Here is a 22,320-nt window from a genome sequence, read left to right as displayed (position 1 = left end):
CTAATTATTTGCAACTCATATTCAGTTTAATATGCTACAAAGACAACATATTTGATGTTCAAACTCATAAACTTTATTTTTTTCGCAAATTATAATCGACTTAGAATTTAATGACTGCAACACGTGCCAAAGTAGTTGGGAAAGGGCACTGTATCAAAAATTGACATCAATCTCTAAGGGATATCACCACATGGGCTCAGGAACACTTCAGAAAACTACTGTCACTAAATACAGTTTATCGCTACATCTGTAAGTGCAAGTTAAAGCTCAACTATGCAAAGCGAAAGCCATTCATCAACAACATCCAGAAACGCCGCGGGCTTCTCTGGGCCCGAGATCATCTAAGATGGACTGATGCAAAGTGGAAAAGTGTTCTATGGTCTGACGAGTCCACATTTCAAATTGTTTTTGGAAATATTCGACATCAACTGTTATCGACTCAAAGATCAAAAGCCAGCATCTGTGATGATATGCGGGTGCATTAGTGCCCAAGGCATGGGTAACTTACACATCTGTGAAAGCACCATTAATGCTGAAAGGTACATACAGGTTTTGGAACAACATATGCTGCCATCTAAACGCCGTCTTTTTCATGGACGCCCCTGCTTATTTTAGCTAAACAATGCCAAGCCACGTGTTACATCAGCGTGGCTTCGTAAAAAAAGAGTGCGGGTACTTTCCTGGCCCGCATGCAGTCCAGACCTGTCTCCCATCGAAAATGTGTGGAGCATTATGAAGCGTGAATACGACAGCGGAGACCCCGGACTGTTGAAGCTCTACATAAAACAAGAATGGGAAAGAATTCCACTTTCAAAGCTTCAACAATTAGTTTCCTCAGTTCCTAAACATGTATTGAGTGTTGTTAAAAGAAAAGGTGATGTAACACAGTGGTGACCATGCCCTTTCCCAACTACTTTGGCACATGTTGCAGCCATGAAATTCAAAGTTAATTATTTGAAAAAAAAAAAAAAAAAAAAGTTTAGGAGTTTGAACTTCAAATAGCTTGTCTTTGTAGTGCGTTCAATTGAATATGGGTTGAAAAGGTTTTACAAATCATTGTATTCCGTTTATATTTACATCTAACATAATTTCCCAACTCATATGGAAACGGGGTTTGTATATATATATATATACCGTATTTCCTTGAATTGCCGCAGGGCATATAGTATGCGCCTGCCTTGAATTACTGCCGGGTCAAACTCGCTTCCCAAAATAATTAGAGCATGCTTAGTATTACCTGGTCAAACTCGTGACGTCACGAGTGACACTTTCCCTGTCATAATTTTCAAAATGGAGGAGGCTGATTTTAATACCGGTAATTTGAAATCACATAAAGGGAAGAAGCTTAAGAGCTATTCAGTAGGATTTAAGGTCCAATCTTACATCGCACTCAATTTTTTTACTGCATGCCTTTGGTAAGTGCCGGAGTGAGAAGATGTTTTAAAATAATTAGCGCATGCTTACTTTTACCGCATGCCTTTGGTAAGCGCAGGAGTGAGAAGAGGTTTTAAATTAATTAGCGCCCCGGCCGCAATTCAAGGAAATACGTTATATATATATATATATAGGGACGTCCGTTGTGTACTGCGGAAGACACTTCACCCTTGCTCCTGATGGGTGCTGGTTAGCGCCTTGCATGGCAGCTCCCTCCATCAGTGTGTGAAAGTGTGTGTGAATGGGTAAATGTGGAAGTAGTTTCAAAGCGCTTTGAGTACCTTGAAGGTAGAAAAGCGCTATACAAGTACAACCCATTTATCATTTATATATATATATTAGAGATGCGCGGTTTGCGGTCTTATTCGCCGAGTCCGCGGATAAACCGCGGGTCGGGCGGGTGACATGACGAAAAAATAGATTTTAAATAAATTCGGGCGGGTGGCGGTTGAACCAATCTGAAATATTTGATATACATGGTTAAGGGATCGGTATCCTTTACCATTCAAAGAGCCATTTTGGACCCATGTCACAAAACTAATATGACAATAGGAGACGCAAACATTCTCAAGAATGTTTAAAGGCAGTCACCCTGTAAATAAGTATTAGGGCGTGCTGTGAAGCCTTTGCCGCCTTCTACAACATGTAGTTCAGCAACGTGTTGTGTGTGGCTTCCGCAGACACATACACATTAATGCAAGGCATACTGGGTGATACAGAGTACATTAATGGTTGTGATATGAACAATTTTAACACTCTTAGTAATATACGCCACGCTGTAAGCCACACCAAACAAGAATGACAAACACATTTCGGGAGAACATCCTCAGAGTAACACAACATAAACGCAACACAACAAATACCCAGAATCCTTTGCATCCATGACTATTCCTGACTATATCATACACCCCGCTAGCAGCAAACCCCGCCACCCCCTGTGCGTCGGTAATGTGGGCGGGGTTGCGGGCGTGAGGGTGTAAAATATATGATTTGTCATAGATGCAAAGAATTCTGGGTATTTGTTGTGTTGCGTTTGTGAGGATGTTCTCCCGAAATGTGTTTGTCATTCTTGTTAGGTGTGGCTTCACAGCGTGGCGCATATTAGTAAGAGTGTTAAAATTGTTTATATCACAACCATCAGTGTACTCTGTATCACCCAGTATGCCTTGCAATCTTGTACGTGTGTTAACGGAAGCTGCATATAACATGTTGCTAGACTGGCAAACGGTTCGTACATGTTGTAGTAGGCGTCAAAGGCAATGGCCTCACAGCACGCCCTTGTTTTCGTTATTTGGATGAACACTATCGGATATTCGCGAGAGCGTTAGCGGCTCCCATTGTCTTCTTTACTCTGTGAAACCGGTTAAAATAGCTCTTTGAGTATTAAAGGTGGCCGATCTCTGATGTATTTCAGCGGGCGGTTGCGGTTCTGACAAAATGTTGGATGGCGGGTGGATGACGACTTTGGTGATGCGGTTGCGGATGATATACTTGCCTATCCGCGCATCTCTAATATATATGGGATATAATATATAAGGGACGGCGTGGCGCAGTGGGAGAATGGCCGTGCGCAACCCGAGGGTCCCTGGTTCAAATCCCACCTAGTACCAACTTCGTCACGTCCGTTGTGTCCTGAGCAAGACACTTCACCCTTGCTCCTGATGGGTGCTGGTTGGCGCCATGCATGGCAGCTCCCTCCATCAGTGTGTGAATGGGTAAATGTGGAAGTAGTGTCAAAGCGCTTTGAGTACTTTGAAGGTAGAAAAGCACTATACAAGTACAACCCATTTATCATTTATATATGTATAGATATATATATATATATATATATATATATATATATGAAATACTTGAAAATATATACACCCACCACCATCTCCCGAATTCGGAGGTCTCAAGGTTGGCAAGTATGCCAATATTATTCCAATTTATTATATAAAATATTTTTGAAAAATATATTTACATGCAGTGTCGATTTATTCAAATCCCAAGGAGCCCTGTGTCAAGTTAATGTCTTTGGCTCCAAAAACGTGACAATACGAACAACACAGCAACACACATAGCGAATCGAACTAGTATCGACCCGATACTGATACTACCCTTAGTGTCGACTAACAATATCAACATTTGGATCGATGCGCCCACCCACGATACAGTAGTAGTTCCACATCCATCAACAAAGCTCGCTATACGGGGTCAGTGTATTGATCAAAGCGGTGAAAAGTGGCGGCTAACGCGGAGGAGGAAGTAGGCTGCGACGGATGTCGATGCGGAGAACAATGGTGGTTTCTTTTCGATTCATCCCCATCAGTGATGGCATTCAGCGCCGCGAACGAGCCTGCCTCGACAAAGACTCCCGTCCCTGTCCGGCACGGATTTTAATCCGGATTAATGTGTCCACAGGCGAAGCGAGCAGGCTCACCCCAAATAACTTGTTATTGTGCGCTGCCGGCGAGCGAGCGTGACGAGTCCACCTTAACCCACACAAAATGGCCACGCCGGAGTTCGCTCGGCTGCTGGGGCAACGGAGGCGCTCCGAGGTTAAAGCGATAAATGGTGGCCATTTAAATAATGAATAAAAAATGTTCTTAATGTGAGATTTGCGTGTAAAATGCAGCCCGCTAGCTGTAAGAAATTCTTGCACTCACCGCTTTGCTGTCCCACTTCACGACGAAACGGGACTTCCGGTTGGCGTCCGCAGACAAGGGGCGGGGCCTGGTGTCCTGACGTCATCACTATAGCCACGCCCATTACTAGTAGTACTACATCTGTATCTTGATACCGGTTAACTATACACAATGAGTCTCACTGAAAAAAGACAAAAAAAAAATTCTTTTTTTTTATTTAAAACAAATTAAATAAAGGTGCATTAAAGCAGTGGTCCCCTACCTTTTTGTATCCGCGGACCGGTCAACGCTTAATAATTTGTCCCGCGGCCCGGGACAAATTATTAAGCGCCAAATTTTTATTTATTTATTTTTTTTTTGTCATGAAAAAGACACGTTTTTGTCATGACAAAGGGAGGTTTTTGTGGTTGGTGCACTAATTGTAAGTGTATATTGTGTTTTTTATGTTGATTTAATAAAAAAAACAAAAAACAAAAAAATATTTTTTTTTTACTTTTTTTTTTTTAAATACAAATAAATAAAAAATTATTCTGCGGTCCGGTACCAATCAGGACCACTGCATTAAAGGCCTACTGAAATTACATTTTCTTATTCAAACGGAGATAGCAGGTCCATTCTAAGTGTCATACTTGATCATTTCACGATATTGCCATATTTTTGCTGAAAGGATTTAGTAGAGAACATCGACGATCAAGTTCGCAACTTTTGGTGCTTATAAAAAAAAAGCCTTGCCTGTACCGAAAGTAGCAGATGATGTGCGCGTGACGTCACGGGTTGTGGAGCTCCTCACATCTGAAAATTGTTTACAATCATGGCCACCAGCAGCGAGAGATTCGGACCGAGAAAGCGTTGGTTTCCCCGTTAATTTGAGCGAGGATGAAATATTCGTGGATGAGGAAAGTTAGAGTGAATCACACAAAAAAAAGAAAAAGCGACGGCTCCAGGTGGCGGCAGTGGGACCGTTTCCGATGTAATTAAACACATTTACTAGGATACTTCTGGAAGATCCCTTATCTGCGTATTGTTTTAATAGTGAGATTGTAAAGTCATACCTGAAAGTCGGATGGCTGCGGTGAACGCCAGTGTCTCTGAGAGAAGCCGAGGAGCCAAGATCACAGATGCCTTTTTGAGCTCCAGGAGGAAGTCGCATAATCCACTGAGCGAGGATGAAAGATTTGTGGATGAGGAAAGTGAAAAAGACTACAGTGAGAGCGATTCAGATGTTATTAGACAAATTTACTACGATAATTCTGGAAAATCCCTTATCTGCTTATTGTGTTACTAGTCTTTTAGTGAGATTATATGGTCGAACATGTACAACCTGAAGGTCGGCCCCACACCTTTCTTCAGCACCATTCGACAGGTGGTGGCGATGTCCATCTCTGCCCTTCGCAAGGGACCCTCTTCGAAACACGATCTTTTGAAATGACCGCTGCATAATACACTGTACTTTGTCAAAGTCCCCAGCCTTGGCGTCACTATAGACAGCGATTTTAAACTAGACAAACAAGTCAATGGCGTTTTAAAATCGTGTTTTTAACACCTTCGTCTTTTAGTAAAGGTTAAACCGTTTTTATCTTTTAACCTTTTTAAACAAGTCGAGCATGCTTTTATTTCAAGTCGCCTGGACTACTGCAATGCACTTTATGCTGTCATTAGCCAAAAAGCTCTCTCCCGGTTGCAGTTAGTCCAGAACGCGGCAGCACGACTTTTAACAGGGGCCAGGAAACGCCAGCATAAAACCCCAATTCTTCAGAGTTTGCACTGGCTCCCTGTTCATTTTAGAATTGATTTTAAAACATTGCTGTTTGTTTTTAAATCTTTACATGGACTGGCACCTCAATATATCTCGGACCTCATCCAAATTTACATCCCTGCGCGCGCTCTGAGGTCCGAGAGCCAGTTCCAGCTCGTGGTGCCCAAGACCAGACTTAAGACCAGGGGAGACAGGGCCTTCTCTGTGGTCGGCCCTAAGCTTTGGAACACTCTGCCGCTCCATGTTCAAACTGCTTCCACAGTGGAGTGTTTTAAGTCTCATCTTAATACCCACTTTTATTCTTTGGCTTTTAACACTACGTGAGTTGTGTGGTCCTCTGTTCTCTGTTGTCCTCTGTGTTTTTTATACACTTTGATTTCTATTTTACTGTTTTAATTGATTTTACCCTTTAAAATAGTTTTTAATCATATTTGTTTTTATATTGTTTTTATTGGTTTTATATTTATTTTTTGTTTTTATTCAGTCATTGGTGGAGCATAATATATATATATATATATATATACTTTTTTTTAATTTTATTGATTTATTTATTGTTTTTAACATGGCTGTGCAGCACTTTGGAAACGTTATTGTTTAAATGTGCTATATAAATAAAGTGGATTGGATTGGATTGTGTGTGTGGTCCAATCCAACAGTGTTCGCTTGACATCTCTGTTCCATAGTAAAGCTTCAACGTCATCTTTCAGGAATGTAAACAATGAAATACCGGCTGTGTTTGTGTTGCTAAAGGCGGCCGCAACACACCGCTTCCCACCTACAGCTTTCTTCCTTGACGTCTCCATTATTGATTGAACAAATTGCAAAAGATTCAGCAACACAGATGTCCAGAATACTGTGGAATAATGCGATGAAAAGAGACGACTTGTAGCTGGGAACGGTGCTGGAACAAAATGTCCTCTACAATGAGTGACATCACGCGCACACGTCATCATACCGCAACGTTTTAGCATGATACTTCCGCGCAAAATTTAAAATTGCAATTTAGTAAACTAACCCGGCCGTATTGGCATGTGTTGCAATGTTAATATTTCATCATTGATATATAAACTATCAGACTGCGTGGTCGGTAGTAGTGGGTCAGTAGGCCTTTAACTCCTTTTAACCCTGTAGGTACATTGAAAATACACGCAACCTTGACACAAAACGCCGGACATTTGAGGCATTTAAGAAACCCCGCCCGGACACCCCGGACAGTCCCGCCAAAGAGGACATGTCCGGGAAAAAGAGGACGTATGGTCAGTCTATGTTAATCGCTAGTTAACTGGTGTGCTAATCTCTAGTTGACAACTGGTGCAATAATTGCTTGCTGACATTTGGAACGAGAATTGCTCGCCGACAACTGCTGGGCTTATCGCTTGCCAATGACGGACACGCTAATAGCTAGCTGGCCACTAGTGTACTAGTCACTGACAACGGGTGCGCTAATCACTAGCAGAAAATTGCCATGCTAATTGCTAGCAGCTGGTGCGCTAATGGATAGCTCACAATTGCTTTGCTAAACTACAGAGCGCTAAATGATGAAGTAAACACTAGCTGTCTTAAATGAATACAATAACACATTAAACTACCCATGGTTTTTATTTTAACGCTGCAAGGTACAGTGAGGAGGGGGTCCGTGCCACGTATAAACACACTACAGTGTGTTGGAAAAATTGGGAATATAAATATTTAAAAAACAAAACCAATAAGTCTAACTTAACAAAAAATCGTCACGATGCCCCCTGCAGTACCACTGCAGGACCCCTTGGGGGCCGCGGACCTCCTGTTGAAGACCTGCACGCGTGGCTGTTTGGGGCATGTGGGAGGACTTGCAGAGATCTGACCCTGGATCAGCAAAGAAATGCGTTAGCGCTCCGTGTTTTATTTCAGCCGTGACTACTCGCGGGTTACAAAGTCTTATATCCCGGTTATCAAGCCTTCATTGCCAAGGAAAGAAAAGCAACACTCGGTCAGGATCAGGACGTCGCCTGTAGCGTGGCGGTCGTCACAAAAGCATCTTTGTGCCCGTCGATGTCCGCCGCCGCCTCCTCCTTTCTTCCCTGCGACACTTCAAGAGATGAAGTTGGTCTGTGGGATGATGCTCTCCACTTTGTGATCGGCAGGGTTGGCCGCCGCCTCGTAGTTGCAGATAGTCACTTCGTGCCTGTGAGCCTTCAAAGGATGCAAAAAAGGAATTAAAGGTGAAAAACAGACTCCTGGTTATATATTAGGATACACATTTCTTCAACCGAATGTGGTAATTTTATAGGTAGCAACCAGATTAGGTTGCAACTAAAAAGGTACTTAAAATCGAACTAAACCATATTTTGATACCTTTGCTGCACTTAAAGGCCTACTGAAATGAGATTTTCTTATTTAAACGGGGATAGCAGGTCCATTCTATGTGTCATACTTGATCATTTCGCGATATTGCCATATTTTTGCTGAAAGGATTTAGTAGAGAACATCGACGATTAAGCTCGCAACTTTTGGTCGCTAATTAAAAAAGCCTTGCCTTTACCGGAAGTAGCAGACGATGTGTGCGTGATGTCACGGGTTGTAGGGCTCTTCACATCCTCACATTGTTTACAACCATAGCCTCCAGCAGCTAGAGCTATTTAGACCAAGAAAGCGACAATTTCCCCATTAATTTGAGCGAGGATGAAAGATTCGTGGATGAGGAAATTTAGAGTGAAGGACTAGAAAAAAGAAAAAAAAGGCGATTGCAGTGGGAGTGATTCTGATGTTATTAGACACATTTACTAGGATAATTCTGGAAAATCCCTTATCTGCCTATTGTGTTGCTAGTGTTTTAGTGAGATTAAATAGTACCCAAAAGTCAAACGGGTGTGACCACGGGTGTATTGACCGCCAGAGTCTCTGGGGGAAGTCACGCAGCTGCAGCAGGACAGAAGCTCCGCTGATGTCTCCAGTAAGAGCCAACTTATTACCACAATTTTCTCACCGAAAACTGACGGTTGACATGTGGTCGGGATCTATGTTTGCTTGACCGCTCTGATCCAAAGTAAAGCTTCACCTCTGGTAATTTTAAACAAGGAAACACCGGCTGTATTTGTGTGGCTAAAGGATAAAAGCTTCCCACCTCCATCTTTCTTCTTTGACGTCTCCATTATTCATTGAACAAATTGCAAATGATTCAGCAACACAGATGTCCAGAATGCTGTGTAATTATGCGATTAAAGCAGACATCTTATAGCTTGGATCGGGCTGGAAAATAATGTCCGCTACAACCCGAGACGTCAAACGCACGCGTCATCATACCGCGACGTTTTCAACAGGACACCTCGCAGGAAATTTAAAATTGCAATTTAGTAAACTAAAAAGGCCGTATTGGCATGTGTTGCAATGTTAATATTTCATCATTGATATATAAACTATCAGACTGCGTGGTCGGTAGTAGCGGGTTTCAGTAGGCCTTTAAGGCTTGGTACCTTGCACACTTGAACTGCTACGGTGGGAATGGATATTGGTACTAAATTTTCGGTACTTTTGTTTGTGTTCTTTTGTTAAAATATAAAATGTAAATGTAACATTTTAGCAGTGAGCTAATAATGATAACTGTGCTCTTAAAGGCCTACTGGGGCGGTATAACTCGGTTGGTAGAGTGGCCGTGCCAGCAACTTGAGGGTTTCATGTTCGATTACCGCTTCCGCCATCCTAATCACTGCCGTTGTGTCCTTGGGCAAGACACTTTACCCACCTGCTCCCAGTGCCACCCACACTGGTTTAAATGTAACTTAGATATTGGGTTTCACTATGTAAAGCGCTTTGAGTCACTAGAGGAAAGCACTATATAAATATAATTCACTTCACTTCACTACTGAAACCCACTACTACCGACCACGCAGTCTGATAGTTTATATATCAATGATGAAATATTAACATTGCAACACCTGCCAATACGGCCGGGTTTAGTTTACTAAATTGCAATTTTAAATTTCACGCGGAATCAGCATGCTAAAACGCGTGATGTCACGCATTGTAGAGGACATTTGGTTCCAGCACCGTTCCCAGATATAAGTCGTCCGCACAGTATTCTGGAAATCTGTGTTGCTGAATCTTTTGCAATTTGTTCAATCAATAATGGAGACGTCAAAGAAGAAAGCTGTAGGTGGGAAGCGGTGTATTGCGGCCGCCTTTAGCAACACAAACAGAGCCGGTGTTTCATTGTTTACATTCCCGAAAGATGACGGTGAAGCTTTACTATGGAACAGAGATGTCAAGCGAACACGGTTGGATTGGACCACACACACACAAAGTACAGTGTATTATGCAGTGGTCATTTCGAAAGATCGTGTTTCGAAGAGGGTCCCTTGCGAAGGGCAAAGATGGGCATCGCCACCACCCGTCGACTGGTGCTGAAGAAAGGTGCGGGGCCGACCTTCAGGTTGTACAAGTACGACCATATAATCTCACTAAAACACTAGTAACACAATAAGCAGATAAGGGATTTTCCAGAATTATCCTAGTAAATTTGTCTAATAACATCTGAAACGCTCCCACTGCCCTAGTCTTTTTTTTTTCTAGTCCTTCACTCTCACTTTCCTCATCCACAAATCTTTCATCCTCGCTCAAATTAATGGGGAAATCATCGCTTTCTCGGTCCGAATCGCTTTCGCTGCTGGTGGCCATGATTGGAAACAATGTTCAGATGTGAGGAGCTCCACAACCCGTGACATCATGAAGCATATCGCATGGCTTTTTTTATTAGCGACCAAAAGTTACGACACTGTTACAAATATGCGCCACACTGTGAACCCACACCAAACAAGAATGACACATTTTGGGAGAACATCCGCACCGTAACACAACAGAACAAATACCCAGAACCCCTTGCATCACTAACTCATCCAGGACGCTACAACATTTTGAAAGAGTGGAGCCTTACATTCAAGTGCTTTCCATCAGGCAGTTAACTACAGATGCGCCTGTTTGCAGCCATGTTTTGGTTACTCAGACGGAACTAAATCGCAAACTGGATAACATCTTGGAGAAGCTTTCCACGCTGCAACATTCTAACCTAGGTTTTGTTTTCCCAATGGAATAGCTCGGCAAGGTTGTTGCTACAAGACTCCCCCAGAGTCTTTCCCCGTCTTTCATGAACCAATTTTGGAGGTGTTGGAATCGCCATGGAAAATCGCTAACGTTAAAAAGTAGCATTTTAGAATAATTTTCTCTAAGTCATCACAAAAACTTTGTGTTGAAATTAGTTCCCGGCGAGAAGACCAAAAGTCGTCATTGGACCTACCAAGAAGGCTTGTAAAACTCCACTGTGTAGGAGATGGAAGCAAAATGAAGGTGTTCTGTTTCTTTCTTGTATTGTAATTAACAGAAAGATATTGTCTGACCCAAGAACTACAAAGGCGAAGAGGAAGCAGGACCAGGCACCGCTTCTTTGAACTGTTTTACGATCTTTTCTGTGAACTTTTTATGACCCCCGTCCCTTAGAAGCAGCGGTTGCCATGTGGTCAGAGAAAGTCCAAATAAAGGAGGAGACTGTACAAGAGTACAGACCAGACGTTTCTCCTCAAATTGAGCCAAATTTAATTCTGTCTCTGTTTGATTCTTTGCTTCTTGTTCTGTTTAATTAGATGTCATCAGTGTTTGAACCCGAATGTCCAGAGTGAATTAGCATCGAGCTAACGCATTTTGAAAAGTGCAGCCTGTCATCCAGGGCAGCTTTCTACGAATATGACCATTTGAACTGGATCGAATTTATGTGACTCGGTAAGACGATAGTACCAAAGAATTGGGTCGGTACCGTTAATAGTACCAAATTTCCTTTCCTTTCCCATTCTAATAAAGCAAGTATGTCCGATATAAAGCGCTCAAAAGTATGTAACTTTTCAAAAATGTGCTAGCACCATGCTAATTTACGCGGGCTATGGCATACACATGCTACCAATTAGCATTTCAATTGCCGGTTTTAACACCTCTGAATTTGGTAATGAAAACTACAACTACAATCAGCTGGTGTGTTATAAGTACAATATTTACAGTATAAACACTTTGTAGAACTTAAATGACAATACTTCAACTTAATGGCAAAGACTACTCTCTGATTATGGCAACACACCGTAGCCGATACACTACTGCCATCTAATGTCAAGTGCATGCAAAGTCGACCAAATGAGACCCAGAAGTGTAAGAAAACAAAATATCACAAAGTAGAAAAAAATTGGTATCGTCAAGTACAGATTGGTGCCGTATCGGTTCAAATGTGAACGATACCCCTTGTTAATCGCACGACCAAACATTGCCAATAAGTAGTCATTTGTGACTTGGTCTATGCCCTTTTTCACTGCAAAATAATCAACTAAAATGTGTCATGATCGGTTATGGGCTGGACCCCGGAACGCAGAGACCCAGGCAAGGTGCAGGAAAAAGTGTGTTTGTTTTCATCATCACAAAGAAGTGACGTGGAAAGTAAAAAAAAATAAAAATGCAAAGACGCACCTCGGAGTATTCCCCTCTCAGGCCGATGTAGTAGATACGGGTGTTCTCGTCCCCAAAGTTCTTGGAGATATGGATGGACAGGTGCTGGACGTTGGAAAAACGAGCAATTCTAAACGCACCACACACACACACACACACACACACATTACTTAGTCATCCCCGAACAACAAGCCTTTTTTTTTTTAAACCATAGTGAGCCTCACTTTGTTGGGTACTCCAGCTGAGCGTCCGGGTCTCGGTTGAGTCTGAAGGCCTGTTCAGGTTCTCTGCCAGTGTCGTCAAAAGACATGTGAGGGATGTTCTTGTACCTGAAGGCAACATTCCCATTAGCGAGGTTTGCTCTGTCTTGCAGCCGGAATGGTTTAAGTTGACTTCTTATCAAGACTTCAGCCTCTGGCAGCTGGTGCACTAATCGCTAGCTGACAAATTGTGTGCTAATCGCTTACTAACATTGAGTGTGTTCTTCTAAAGCTGACAACCGGTGCACTAATCGCCAGCTGACGTTGAGTGTGTTCATTGCTTGTTGACGTGTGTGTTAACCCCTAGCCGACCTTTAATGTGCTAATCGCTAGCTGACAGCTACAGTGTTAATTGCTTGCTGACATTGAGTGCGTTCATCGCTTGCTGACAACTAGTGCACTAATCGCTTGCCAACAACAAGTGCGTTAATCATTTGCTGAATACTAGTGCGCTAATCGCTTGCTAACACTGAGTGCTGACAACTGGTGCAATAATCACTTGCTGACGAGTGTGTTAAACCCTAGCTGACAACTAACGTGCCGATCGCTAGCTGACAACTACAGTGATAATTGCTTGCTGGAAATTACTGAGCTTATCGCTTGCTGACCACTAGCGTGCTAATTGCTAGCCGACCACTACTGCACCAATCGTTTGATAACAACTAGGGTGTTAATCGCAAGCGAATCACTAGTGGGGTAAACACTAGCTGACAACTAGTGCACTAATCGCTTGCTGACATTGAGTGGGTCCATTGCTGGCTGACAACGAGTGCGCTAATCGCTAGCCGACAAAGAATGTGTTGATCGACAGCCGACAACAAATGCGTTAATCGTTTGCTGACAACTAGTGTGCTAATCGCTCGCTAAAACAGAGTGCGTTAATCGCGAGCTGACAACGAGTGCACTAATCACTTGCTGACGAGTGTGTTAATCCCTAGTCGACAACTAATGTGCTAATCACTAGTTGACAACTACAGTGATAATTGCTTCCTGGAAATTACTGAGCTTATCGCTTGCTGACCACTAGCGTGCAAATTGCTAGCCGACCACTACTGCACCAATCGTTTGATAACAACTAGAGTGTTAATCGCAAGCGGACCACTAGTGGGGTAAACCCTAGCTGACAACTAACGTGCCGATCGCTAGCTGACAACTACAGTGATAATTGCTTGCTGGAAATTACTGAGCTTATCGATTGCTGACCACTAGCGTGCTAATTGCCAGCCGACCACTACTGCACCAATCGTTTGATAACAACTAGGGTGTTAATCGCAAGCGGACCACTAGTGGGGTAAACACTAGCTGACAACTAGTGCACTAATCGCTTGCTGACATTGAGTGGGTCCATTGCTGGCTGACAACGAGTGCGCTAATCGCTAGCCGACAAAGAATGTGTTGATCGACAGCCGACAACAAATGCGTTAATCGTTTGCTGACAACTAGTGTGCTAATCGCTCGCTAAAACAGAGTGCGTTAATCGCGAGCTGACAACGAGTGCACTAATCACTTGCTGACGAGTGTGTTAATCCCTAGTCGACAACTAATGTGCTAATCACTAGTTGACAACTACAGTGATAATTGCTTCCTGGAAATTACTGAGCTTATCGCTTGCTGACCACTAGCGTGCAAATTGCTAGCCGACCACTACTGCACCAATCGTTTGATAACAACTAGAGTGTTAATCGCAAGCGGACCACTAGTGGGGTAAACCCTAGCTGACAACTAACGTGCCGATCGCTAGCTGACAACTACAGTGATAATTGCTTGCTGGAAATTACTGAGCTTATCGATTGCTGACCACTAGCGTGCTAATTGCCAGCCGACCACTACTGCACCAATCGTTTGATAACAACTAGGGTGTTAATCGCAAGCGGACCACTAGTGGGGTAAACACTAGCTGACAACTAGTGCACTAATCGCTTGCTGTCAACTAGTGGGCTAATCACTTGCTAACATTGAGTGGGTCCATTGCTGGCTGACAACGAGTGCGCTAATCGCTAGCCGACAAAGAATGTGTTAATCGACAGCCAACAATAAGTGCGTTAATCGTTTGCTGACAACTAGTGTGCTAATCGCTCGCTAACACTGAGTGCGTTAATCGCGAGCTGACAACGAGTGCACTAATCACTTGCTGACGAGTGTGTTAATCCCTAGTCGACAACTAATGTGCTAATCACTAGCTGACAGCTACAGTGCTAATTGTTTACTGGAAACTAGCGTGCTGATCGCTTGATGACAACTGGTGTGCTAATTGCTAACCGACCACTACTGCCCCAATCGCTTGCTAACAACTAGAGTGCTAATCGCTAACTGACCACAAGTGCGTTAATTCCTAGCTGAGAACTAGTGTGCTAATCACTAGCTGACAGCTACAGTGCTAATCGTTGGCCGGCAACGAGCATGCTCATTGCTAGCCGACCACTACTGCACCAAAGGCTTGCTAACAACTAGAGTGCTAATCGCTAGCTGACCACTAGTGGGATAAACACTAGCTGACAACTAGTGCACTAATCACTTGCTGACAACTAGTGTGCTAGTCGCTAGCCGACAAACACTGCACTAATCTCTTGCTAACTAGTGTGTTAATCGCGTGCTAACAACTATTGTACCAATTTCTTGCTAACAACTAGAGTGCTAATCGCTAGCTGACCACTAGTGGGATGAACGCTAAATGAAAACTAGTGCACTAATCACTTGCTGACAACTAGTGTGCTAGTCGCTAGCAGACAACCACTGCACTAATCTCTTGCTAACTAGTGTGCTAATCGCGTGCTAACAACTACTGTGCTAATTGCTAGCCAATCACTACTGAACAAAACGCTTGCTAACAACTAGAGTGCTAATCGCTAGCTGACCACTAGTGGGATAAACACTAGCTGACAACTAGTGCATTAATCACTTGCTGACAACTAGTGTGCTAATCGCTAGCAGAAAACCACTACACTAATCTCTTGCTAACTACTGCGCTAATCCCTAGTTGAGAACTAGTGTGATAATCGTGTGCTAACACTGAGTGCGTTAATCGCGAGCTGACAACTAGTGCTCTAATCACTTACTGACAAGTGCGTTAATTCTTAGCTGGGAACTAGTGTGCTAATCACTAGTTGACAGCTACAGTGCTAATCGCTTGCCGGCAACGAGCATGCTAATTGCTAGCCGACCACTACTGCACCAAACGCTTGCTAACAACTAGAGTGATAATCGCTAGCAGACCACTAGTGGGATAAACACTAGCTGACAACTAGTGAACTAATCACTTGCTGACAACTAGTGTGCTAGTCGCTAGCAGACAAACACTGCACTAATCTCTTGCTAACTAGTGAGCTAATCGCGTGCTAACAACTACTGTACCAATCGCTTGCTAAAAACTAGAGTGCTAATCGCTAGCTGACCACTAGTGGGATAAACGCTACCTGAAAACTAGTGCACTAATCACTTGCTGACAACTAGTGTGCTAGTCGCTAGCAGACAACCACTGCACTAATCTCTTGCTAACTAGTGTGCTAATCGCGTGCTAACGACTACTGTGCTAATCGCTTGCTGACCAGTACTGTACAAATCGCTTGCTAACAACTAGAGTGCTAATTGCTAGCTGACCACTAGTTGGATAAACACTAGCTGACATTTAGTGCACTAATCACTTGCTGACAAGTAGTGTGCTAGTTGCTAGCAGACAACTACTGCACTAATCTCTTGATAACTAGTGTGCTAATTGCGTGCTAACAACAACTGTGCTAATCGCTTGCCGACCACTACTGCACCAAACGCTTGCTAACAACTACAGTGCTAATCGCTAGCTGACCACTAGTGGGATAAACACTAGCTGACATTTAGTGCACTAATCACTTGCTGACAACTAGTGTGCTAATCGCTAGCAGACAACCGCTGCACTAATCTCTTGCTAACTAGTGTGCTAATCGCGTGCTAACACCTACTGTACCAATCGCTTGCTAACAACTAGAGTGCGAGTCGCTAGCAGACAACCACTGCACTAATCTCTTGCTAACTAGTGTGCTAATCGCGTGCTAACACCTACTGTACCAATCGCTTGCTAACAACAAGAGTGCTAATCGCTAGCTGACCACTATTGGGTAAACACTAGCTGACAACTAGTGCACTAATCACTTGCAGACATTTAGTGTGCTAATCGTAGGCAGTTAACCACTGCACTAATCTCTTGCTAACTAGTGTGCTAATCGCATGCTAACAACTACTGTGCTAATCGCTTGCCGACCAGTATTGTACCAAACTCTTGCTAACAACTACAGTGCTAATCGCTAGCTGACCACTAGTGGGATAAACACTAGCTGACAACTAGTGCACTAATAACTTGCTGACAACTAGTGCGCTAATCGCTAGCAGACAACTACTGCACTAATCTCTTGCTAACTAGTGTGCTAATCGCGTGCTAACACCTACTGTACCAATCGCTTGCTAACAACTAGAGTGCTAATCGCTAGCTGACCACTATTGGGGTAAACACTAGCTGACAACTAATGCACTAATAACTTGCTGACAACTAGTGTGCTAATCGCTAGCAGACAACTACTGCACTAATCTCTTGCTAACTAGTGTGCTAATCGCGTGCTAACACCTACTGTACCAATCGCTTGCTAACAACTAGAGTGCTAATCGCTAGCTGACCACTATTGGGGTAAACACTAGCTGAAAACTAGTGCACTAATCACTTGCAGACATTTAGTGTGCTAATCGTAGGCAGTTAACCACTGCACTAATCTCTTGCTAACAAGTGTGCTAATCGCATGCTAACGACTACTGTGCTAATCGCTTGCCGACCAGTACTGTACCAAACGCTTGCTAACAACTACAGTGCTAATCGCTAGCTGACCACTAGTGGGATAAACACTAGCTGACAACTAGTGCACTAATAACTTGCTGACAACTAGTGTGCTAATCGCTAGCAGACAACTACTGCACTAATCTCTTGCTAACTAGTGTGCTAATCGCGTGCTAACACCTACTGTACCAATCGCTTGCTAACAACTAGAGTGCTAATCGCTAGCTGACCACTATTGGGGTAAACACTAGCTGACAACTAGTGTGCTAATCGCTAGCAGACAACTACTGCACTAATCTCTTGCTAACTAGTGTGCTAATCGCGTGCTAACACCTACTGTACCAATCGCTTGCTAACAACTAGAGTGCTAATCGCTAGCTGACCACTATTGGGGTAAACACTAGCTGACAACTAGTGTGCTAATCGCTAGCAGACAACTACTGCACTAATCTCTTGCTAACTAGTGTGCTAATCGCGTGCTAACACCTACTGTACCAATCGCTTGCTAACAACTAGAGTGCTAATCGCTAGCTGACCACTATTGGGGTAAACACTAGCTGAAAACTAGTGCACTAATCACTTGCAGACATTTAGTGTGCTAATCGTAGGCAGTTAACCACTGCACTAATCTCTTGCTAACTAGTGTGCTAATCGCATGCTAACGACTACTGTGCTAATCGCTTGCCGACCAGTACTGTACCAAACGCTTGCTAACAACTACAGTGCTAATCGCTAGCTGACCACTAGTGGGATAAACACTAGCTGACAACTAGTGCACTAATAACTTGCTGACAACTAGTGTGCTAATCGCTAGCAGACAACTACTGCACTAATCTCTTGCTAACTAGTGTGCTAATCGCGTGCTAACACCTACTGTACCAATCGCTTGCTAACAACTAGAGTGCTAATCGCTTGCTGACCTCTATTGGGGTAAACACTAGCTGACAACTAGTGCACTAATAACTTGCTGACAACTAGTGTGCTAATCGCTAGCAGACAACTACTACACTAACCTCTTGCTAACTAGTGTGCTAATCACGTGCTAACGACTACTGTGCTAATCGCTTGCTGACCAGTACTGTACAAATCGCTTGCTAACAACTAGAGTGCTAATCGCTAGCTGACCACTAGTGGGATAAACGCTAGCTGACAACTAGTGCACTAATGTGTTTGACAATCATTGGTAGTTTAACTTTAACTTGCTGACAACTAGTGTGCTAATCCTTAGCTGACAATTACTGCGCTAATCGCGTGCTAACAACTACTGTGCTAATCGTTTGCTGACAACTCCTGTGCAAATTGTTGGCGATTGGTGCAGTTTTTTTTCCATTCAGTGGCTCATACTATTACAGTTTTGGTATTTTTATTTAGTATAGCTGTTTTTATGCTTGGAAATGCCCCAAAAACAGGAAGAATATGCGTTTAAATGTAAAAAAGGACATATATGCCAAAGCGTGAACTGAAAAGTGATTAATGTTTGTATGAGGAAATAAGTTGGGAAGTTGGCAACACTGCTCCCTCCTGCTATGTTGTCTTGTTCTCTGGAAGACGATGTGTAGCGGTCCAAATGTATCCCTGGCGCGCCAACACAAAACAGTGACTATGTTCGGTGGACGCCGGGACGGGCGCCGGTCCCACTCACAGTCGTATCTCTGCCGGGTGTGAGCCGTCGTCCTCCCCGGAGATGATGACTCCTTTCAGCTTGACGCTACCTGTGAAACTGAGGAGGAGACGAGCGTCATCGCCAACGGCAACCCAACCGTGTGCGATCCCGCCGACTCATCAAGGGAAATACAACTTACGGGATATTGAACAGCAGCTCTTGATCGGCGTCGCTCTCCACGTACTGCAAGGGGAAACACCAGCAATCACTGCATCATTTCACACAGTCATCCATATAGCACAGAGGTGTACAATCGGTGGCCATTTTCATCCATCCATTTCCTACCGCTTGTCCCTTTTGGGGACATGACGCCCACAGTTTCCAAAAACACAAAAACCACATACGGCTAAAAGTAGTCTCTTTTCATCGCATAATTACACAGTATTTTGGACATCTGTGTTGCTGAATCTTTTGCAATTTGTTCAATTAATAATGGAGACGTCAAAGAAGAATGCTGTTGGTGGAAAGCGGTGGATTGCAGCCGCCTTTAGCAACCGAAACACCGCCGGTGTTTCTTTGTTTGTTGTGAAGCTTTAACACAGAGCGGTCAAGCGAACATGTTTTCTCTACGTCAACCAGCAAGTTTTTGGATGGGAAAATTGTGATATTGAGTCGGCTTTTACAGGAGACTTCAGTGGATTATGCGACCTCCTCCTGCAGCTCAAAAAGGCAGCTGAGATCTTGGCTCCTCGGCTTCTCTCAGAGACACTGGCGTTCGCCGCAGCCATCCGACTTTCAGGTATGACTTTATAATCTCACTAAAACACTATTAACAGAATAAGCAGATAAAGTATTTTCCAGAATCATCCTAGTAAATGTGTCTAAATACATCTGAAACGCTCCCACTGCTGCTGCCTGGAGCCGTCGCCTTTTCTTTCTTTTCTTTTTTTTTAAAATTAGTGCTTCACTCTAACTTTCCTCATCCACGAATATTTCATCCTCGCTCAAACTAATGGGGAACTCGTCGCTTCTCGGTCCGAATAGCTCTTGCTGCTGGTGGCCATGATTGTAAACAACGCGTAGATGTGAGGAGCCCTACAACCCGTGACGTCACACGCACATCGTCTGCTACTTCCGGTACAGGCAAGGCTTTATTTATTAGCGACCAAAAGTTGCGAACTTTATCGTCGATGTTCTCTACTAAATCCTTTCAGCAAAAATATGGCAATATCGCGAAATGATCAAGTATGACACATAGAATGGACCTGCTATCCCCGTTTCAATAAGAAAATCTCATTTCAGTAGGCCTTTAAGTTAAAACTTTTTCCTTACAAATGTATTGTGTCTAAAGAAGTTGTTGCCCATTTATTTTGTTTTGTATACTTTTCAAATACTGCCAAAGCTACACTACAGTTTGGAATGGACTTTACTACAGTAGATTTGACCCGTTTGACCTATAAAACTACCGTATTTCCTTGAATTGCCGCAGGGCATATAGTATGCGCCTGCCTTGAATTACCGCCTGGTCAAACTTGTGACGTCACGAGTAAAACTTCCCCTGTCGTCATTTTCAAAATGGAGGAGGCTGATTTCAATACCGGTAATTTGAAATCGCATAAAGGAAAGAAGATTAAGAGCTATTCAGTAGGATTTAAGGTCCAAGCTTACATCACACTCAAATTTTTACTGCATGTCTTTGGTAAGTGCCGGAGTGAGAAGAGGTTTTAAATTAATTAGTGCATGCTTACTTTTACTGCATGCTTCTGAAGAAGTTTTAAATTAATTCGCGGCCCGGCGGAAAATCAAGGAAATAAATTATGTTTAAACCTTTTCATATATACTTTGAACATTATTTTTCATATAAAAACACATGGCTACTGACTATGTTATACCTAATGTAGTTGTCAATATAGTATTTGTGCAATATGGTGTTGATATCGATATTTGAAACGACTCTGCTTATTTGAATCGGCCAAAGGTGGACTTTGTAAAATGGCATTCAAGTCTGTCATCCGGGAGGAGCTCAAAGTAAAGCTGCTGCTCCTCCACATGGAGAGCAGCCAGATGAGGTGGTCAGGATGCCACCCGAACTGTTTAGGGCACGTCCAACCGGTAGGAGGCCACGGGGTAGACCCAGGACCCGTTGGGAAGACTATGTCTCCCGGCTGGCTTGGGAACGCCTCGGGATCCCCCGGGAAGAGCTGGACGAAGTGGTGGGGAGAGGGAAGTCTGGGCTTCCCTGCTTAGGCTGCTGCCCCCGCGACCCGACCTCGGATAAGCGGAAGAAGATGGATGGAAGTCTTTTTAAGTTTGTTTGGGAGGTCAGCCGTGCTGCCTACCTTGTCCCGGTCTTTCCGCTGGTCCCACGGCTTGAACACCAGCCTGCCGTCGCCGTCCCTGCTCTCGTTCAGACACTGCATCTTGTCCAGGTCGATCCGCTGATACAGGCCGTACTCGACGCCTCTCTCGGCGGGCTCATGGGAGCCCTCGCAGCTGCAGCCGTGGTCGTGATGGCCGTGTCCGTGTCCCGACATTATGGTGGCTGTGGAGACAGAGGGGACCTTTTGTTCTTTTTTTGTTCAATGTGTTCCGAAAAGAGGAAGTGAAAGCGAGTTACGACACTGGCGTGGAGAATTACTGACATAGACAACTTTCATTTGGCGGCGTGTTACACCAGCTGGCTTCAGACGCTGGCTGACATAAACTTCCGGGTTATGCTTTTCACACTAAAATTCAATGTTTTTAATCGCTTAGTAAAATTGTGAGCATTAGATATTTTTATATACGACATTGATGGCATAATTTGGTATGAGTGGTAAAATAAAAAAAACTCTCACTAAAATATGAACAATGATTTATGTATACGCTCTGACATGTACTTCCGGTTATGCTTTAATCCTAAATCTTAATGTTTTAAATCGCTAAAATATACTACGAACCTTAACTATTTTTAAATTTACCATTAATAGTATACACAACGATAAATTTTGCATATGTGGTAAAAAACAACTTTCTTACCCAAAAAAAAAAAAAGCTGCTATACAGTTTGATGTTTACTTCCGGTTAAGCTTTTCATCCTAAAATTTAAATTTTGAATGGCTAAGAAAATGAGTGTGAAACTTGAATAATTTCAAAGAACAATATTCGCAGCCGGTAATTTCGGTGGAAGTAAAATCTTACCAAAATATGAACAACGGTTTTTGCCCTCTGATTCTTACTTTCGGTTATGCTTTTCACCCTAAAACGTGTGTTTTTTGAATAGCAACAAAAATGTGTGTGAAGTTGTGAACTGTGGCTATTTTTTACATGACATTGATGGCATAAACAAATAACAAATTTGGTTTGAGTAGTAAAATTACCTCTTAATTAAATATGAACAATGCTTT

General features: G+C 43.2%; 2 protein-coding genes across 2 annotated transcripts in view; both read right to left on the bottom strand.

The window, feature by feature from the left end:
• Positions 1–4,182, bottom strand: part of lypla2 (lysophospholipase 2) — a 33,915-nt gene extending 29,733 nt beyond the window's left edge. The window contains exon 1 of the mRNA XM_061897218.1: positions 4,083–4,182. The gene's annotated coding sequence lies outside the window, so the exon portion shown is untranslated. The remainder of the gene's footprint in view (positions 1–4,082) is intronic.
• A 3,215-nt stretch (positions 4,183–7,397) lies between these two features.
• Positions 7,398–21,670, bottom strand: pithd1 (PITH (C-terminal proteasome-interacting domain of thioredoxin-like) domain containing 1). The gene is made up of 7 exons (XM_061897217.1): positions 21,577–21,670; positions 21,274–21,476; positions 19,134–19,177; positions 18,974–19,051; positions 12,498–12,602; positions 12,295–12,403; positions 7,398–7,989 (listed from the first exon to the last, which is right to left on the bottom strand). Exons 2-7 carry the CDS (start codon positions 21,466–21,468, stop codon positions 7,888–7,890), a joined length of 633 nt encoding a protein of 210 aa, XP_061753201.1. The 5' UTR covers positions 21,469–21,476; positions 21,577–21,670; the 3' UTR covers positions 7,398–7,887.
• Between the last annotated feature and the right edge of the window lie 650 nt (positions 21,671–22,320).

This window comes from Nerophis ophidion, linkage group LG04 (assembly GCF_033978795.1).
Source record: "Nerophis ophidion isolate RoL-2023_Sa linkage group LG04, RoL_Noph_v1.0, whole genome shotgun sequence".
NCBI classification, from domain to species: Eukaryota; Metazoa; Chordata; class Actinopteri; order Syngnathiformes; family Syngnathidae; genus Nerophis; species Nerophis ophidion.
The sequence above is the reverse complement of the archived record's forward strand: the minus strand, read 5'-3'. Positions and strand labels throughout refer to the sequence as shown.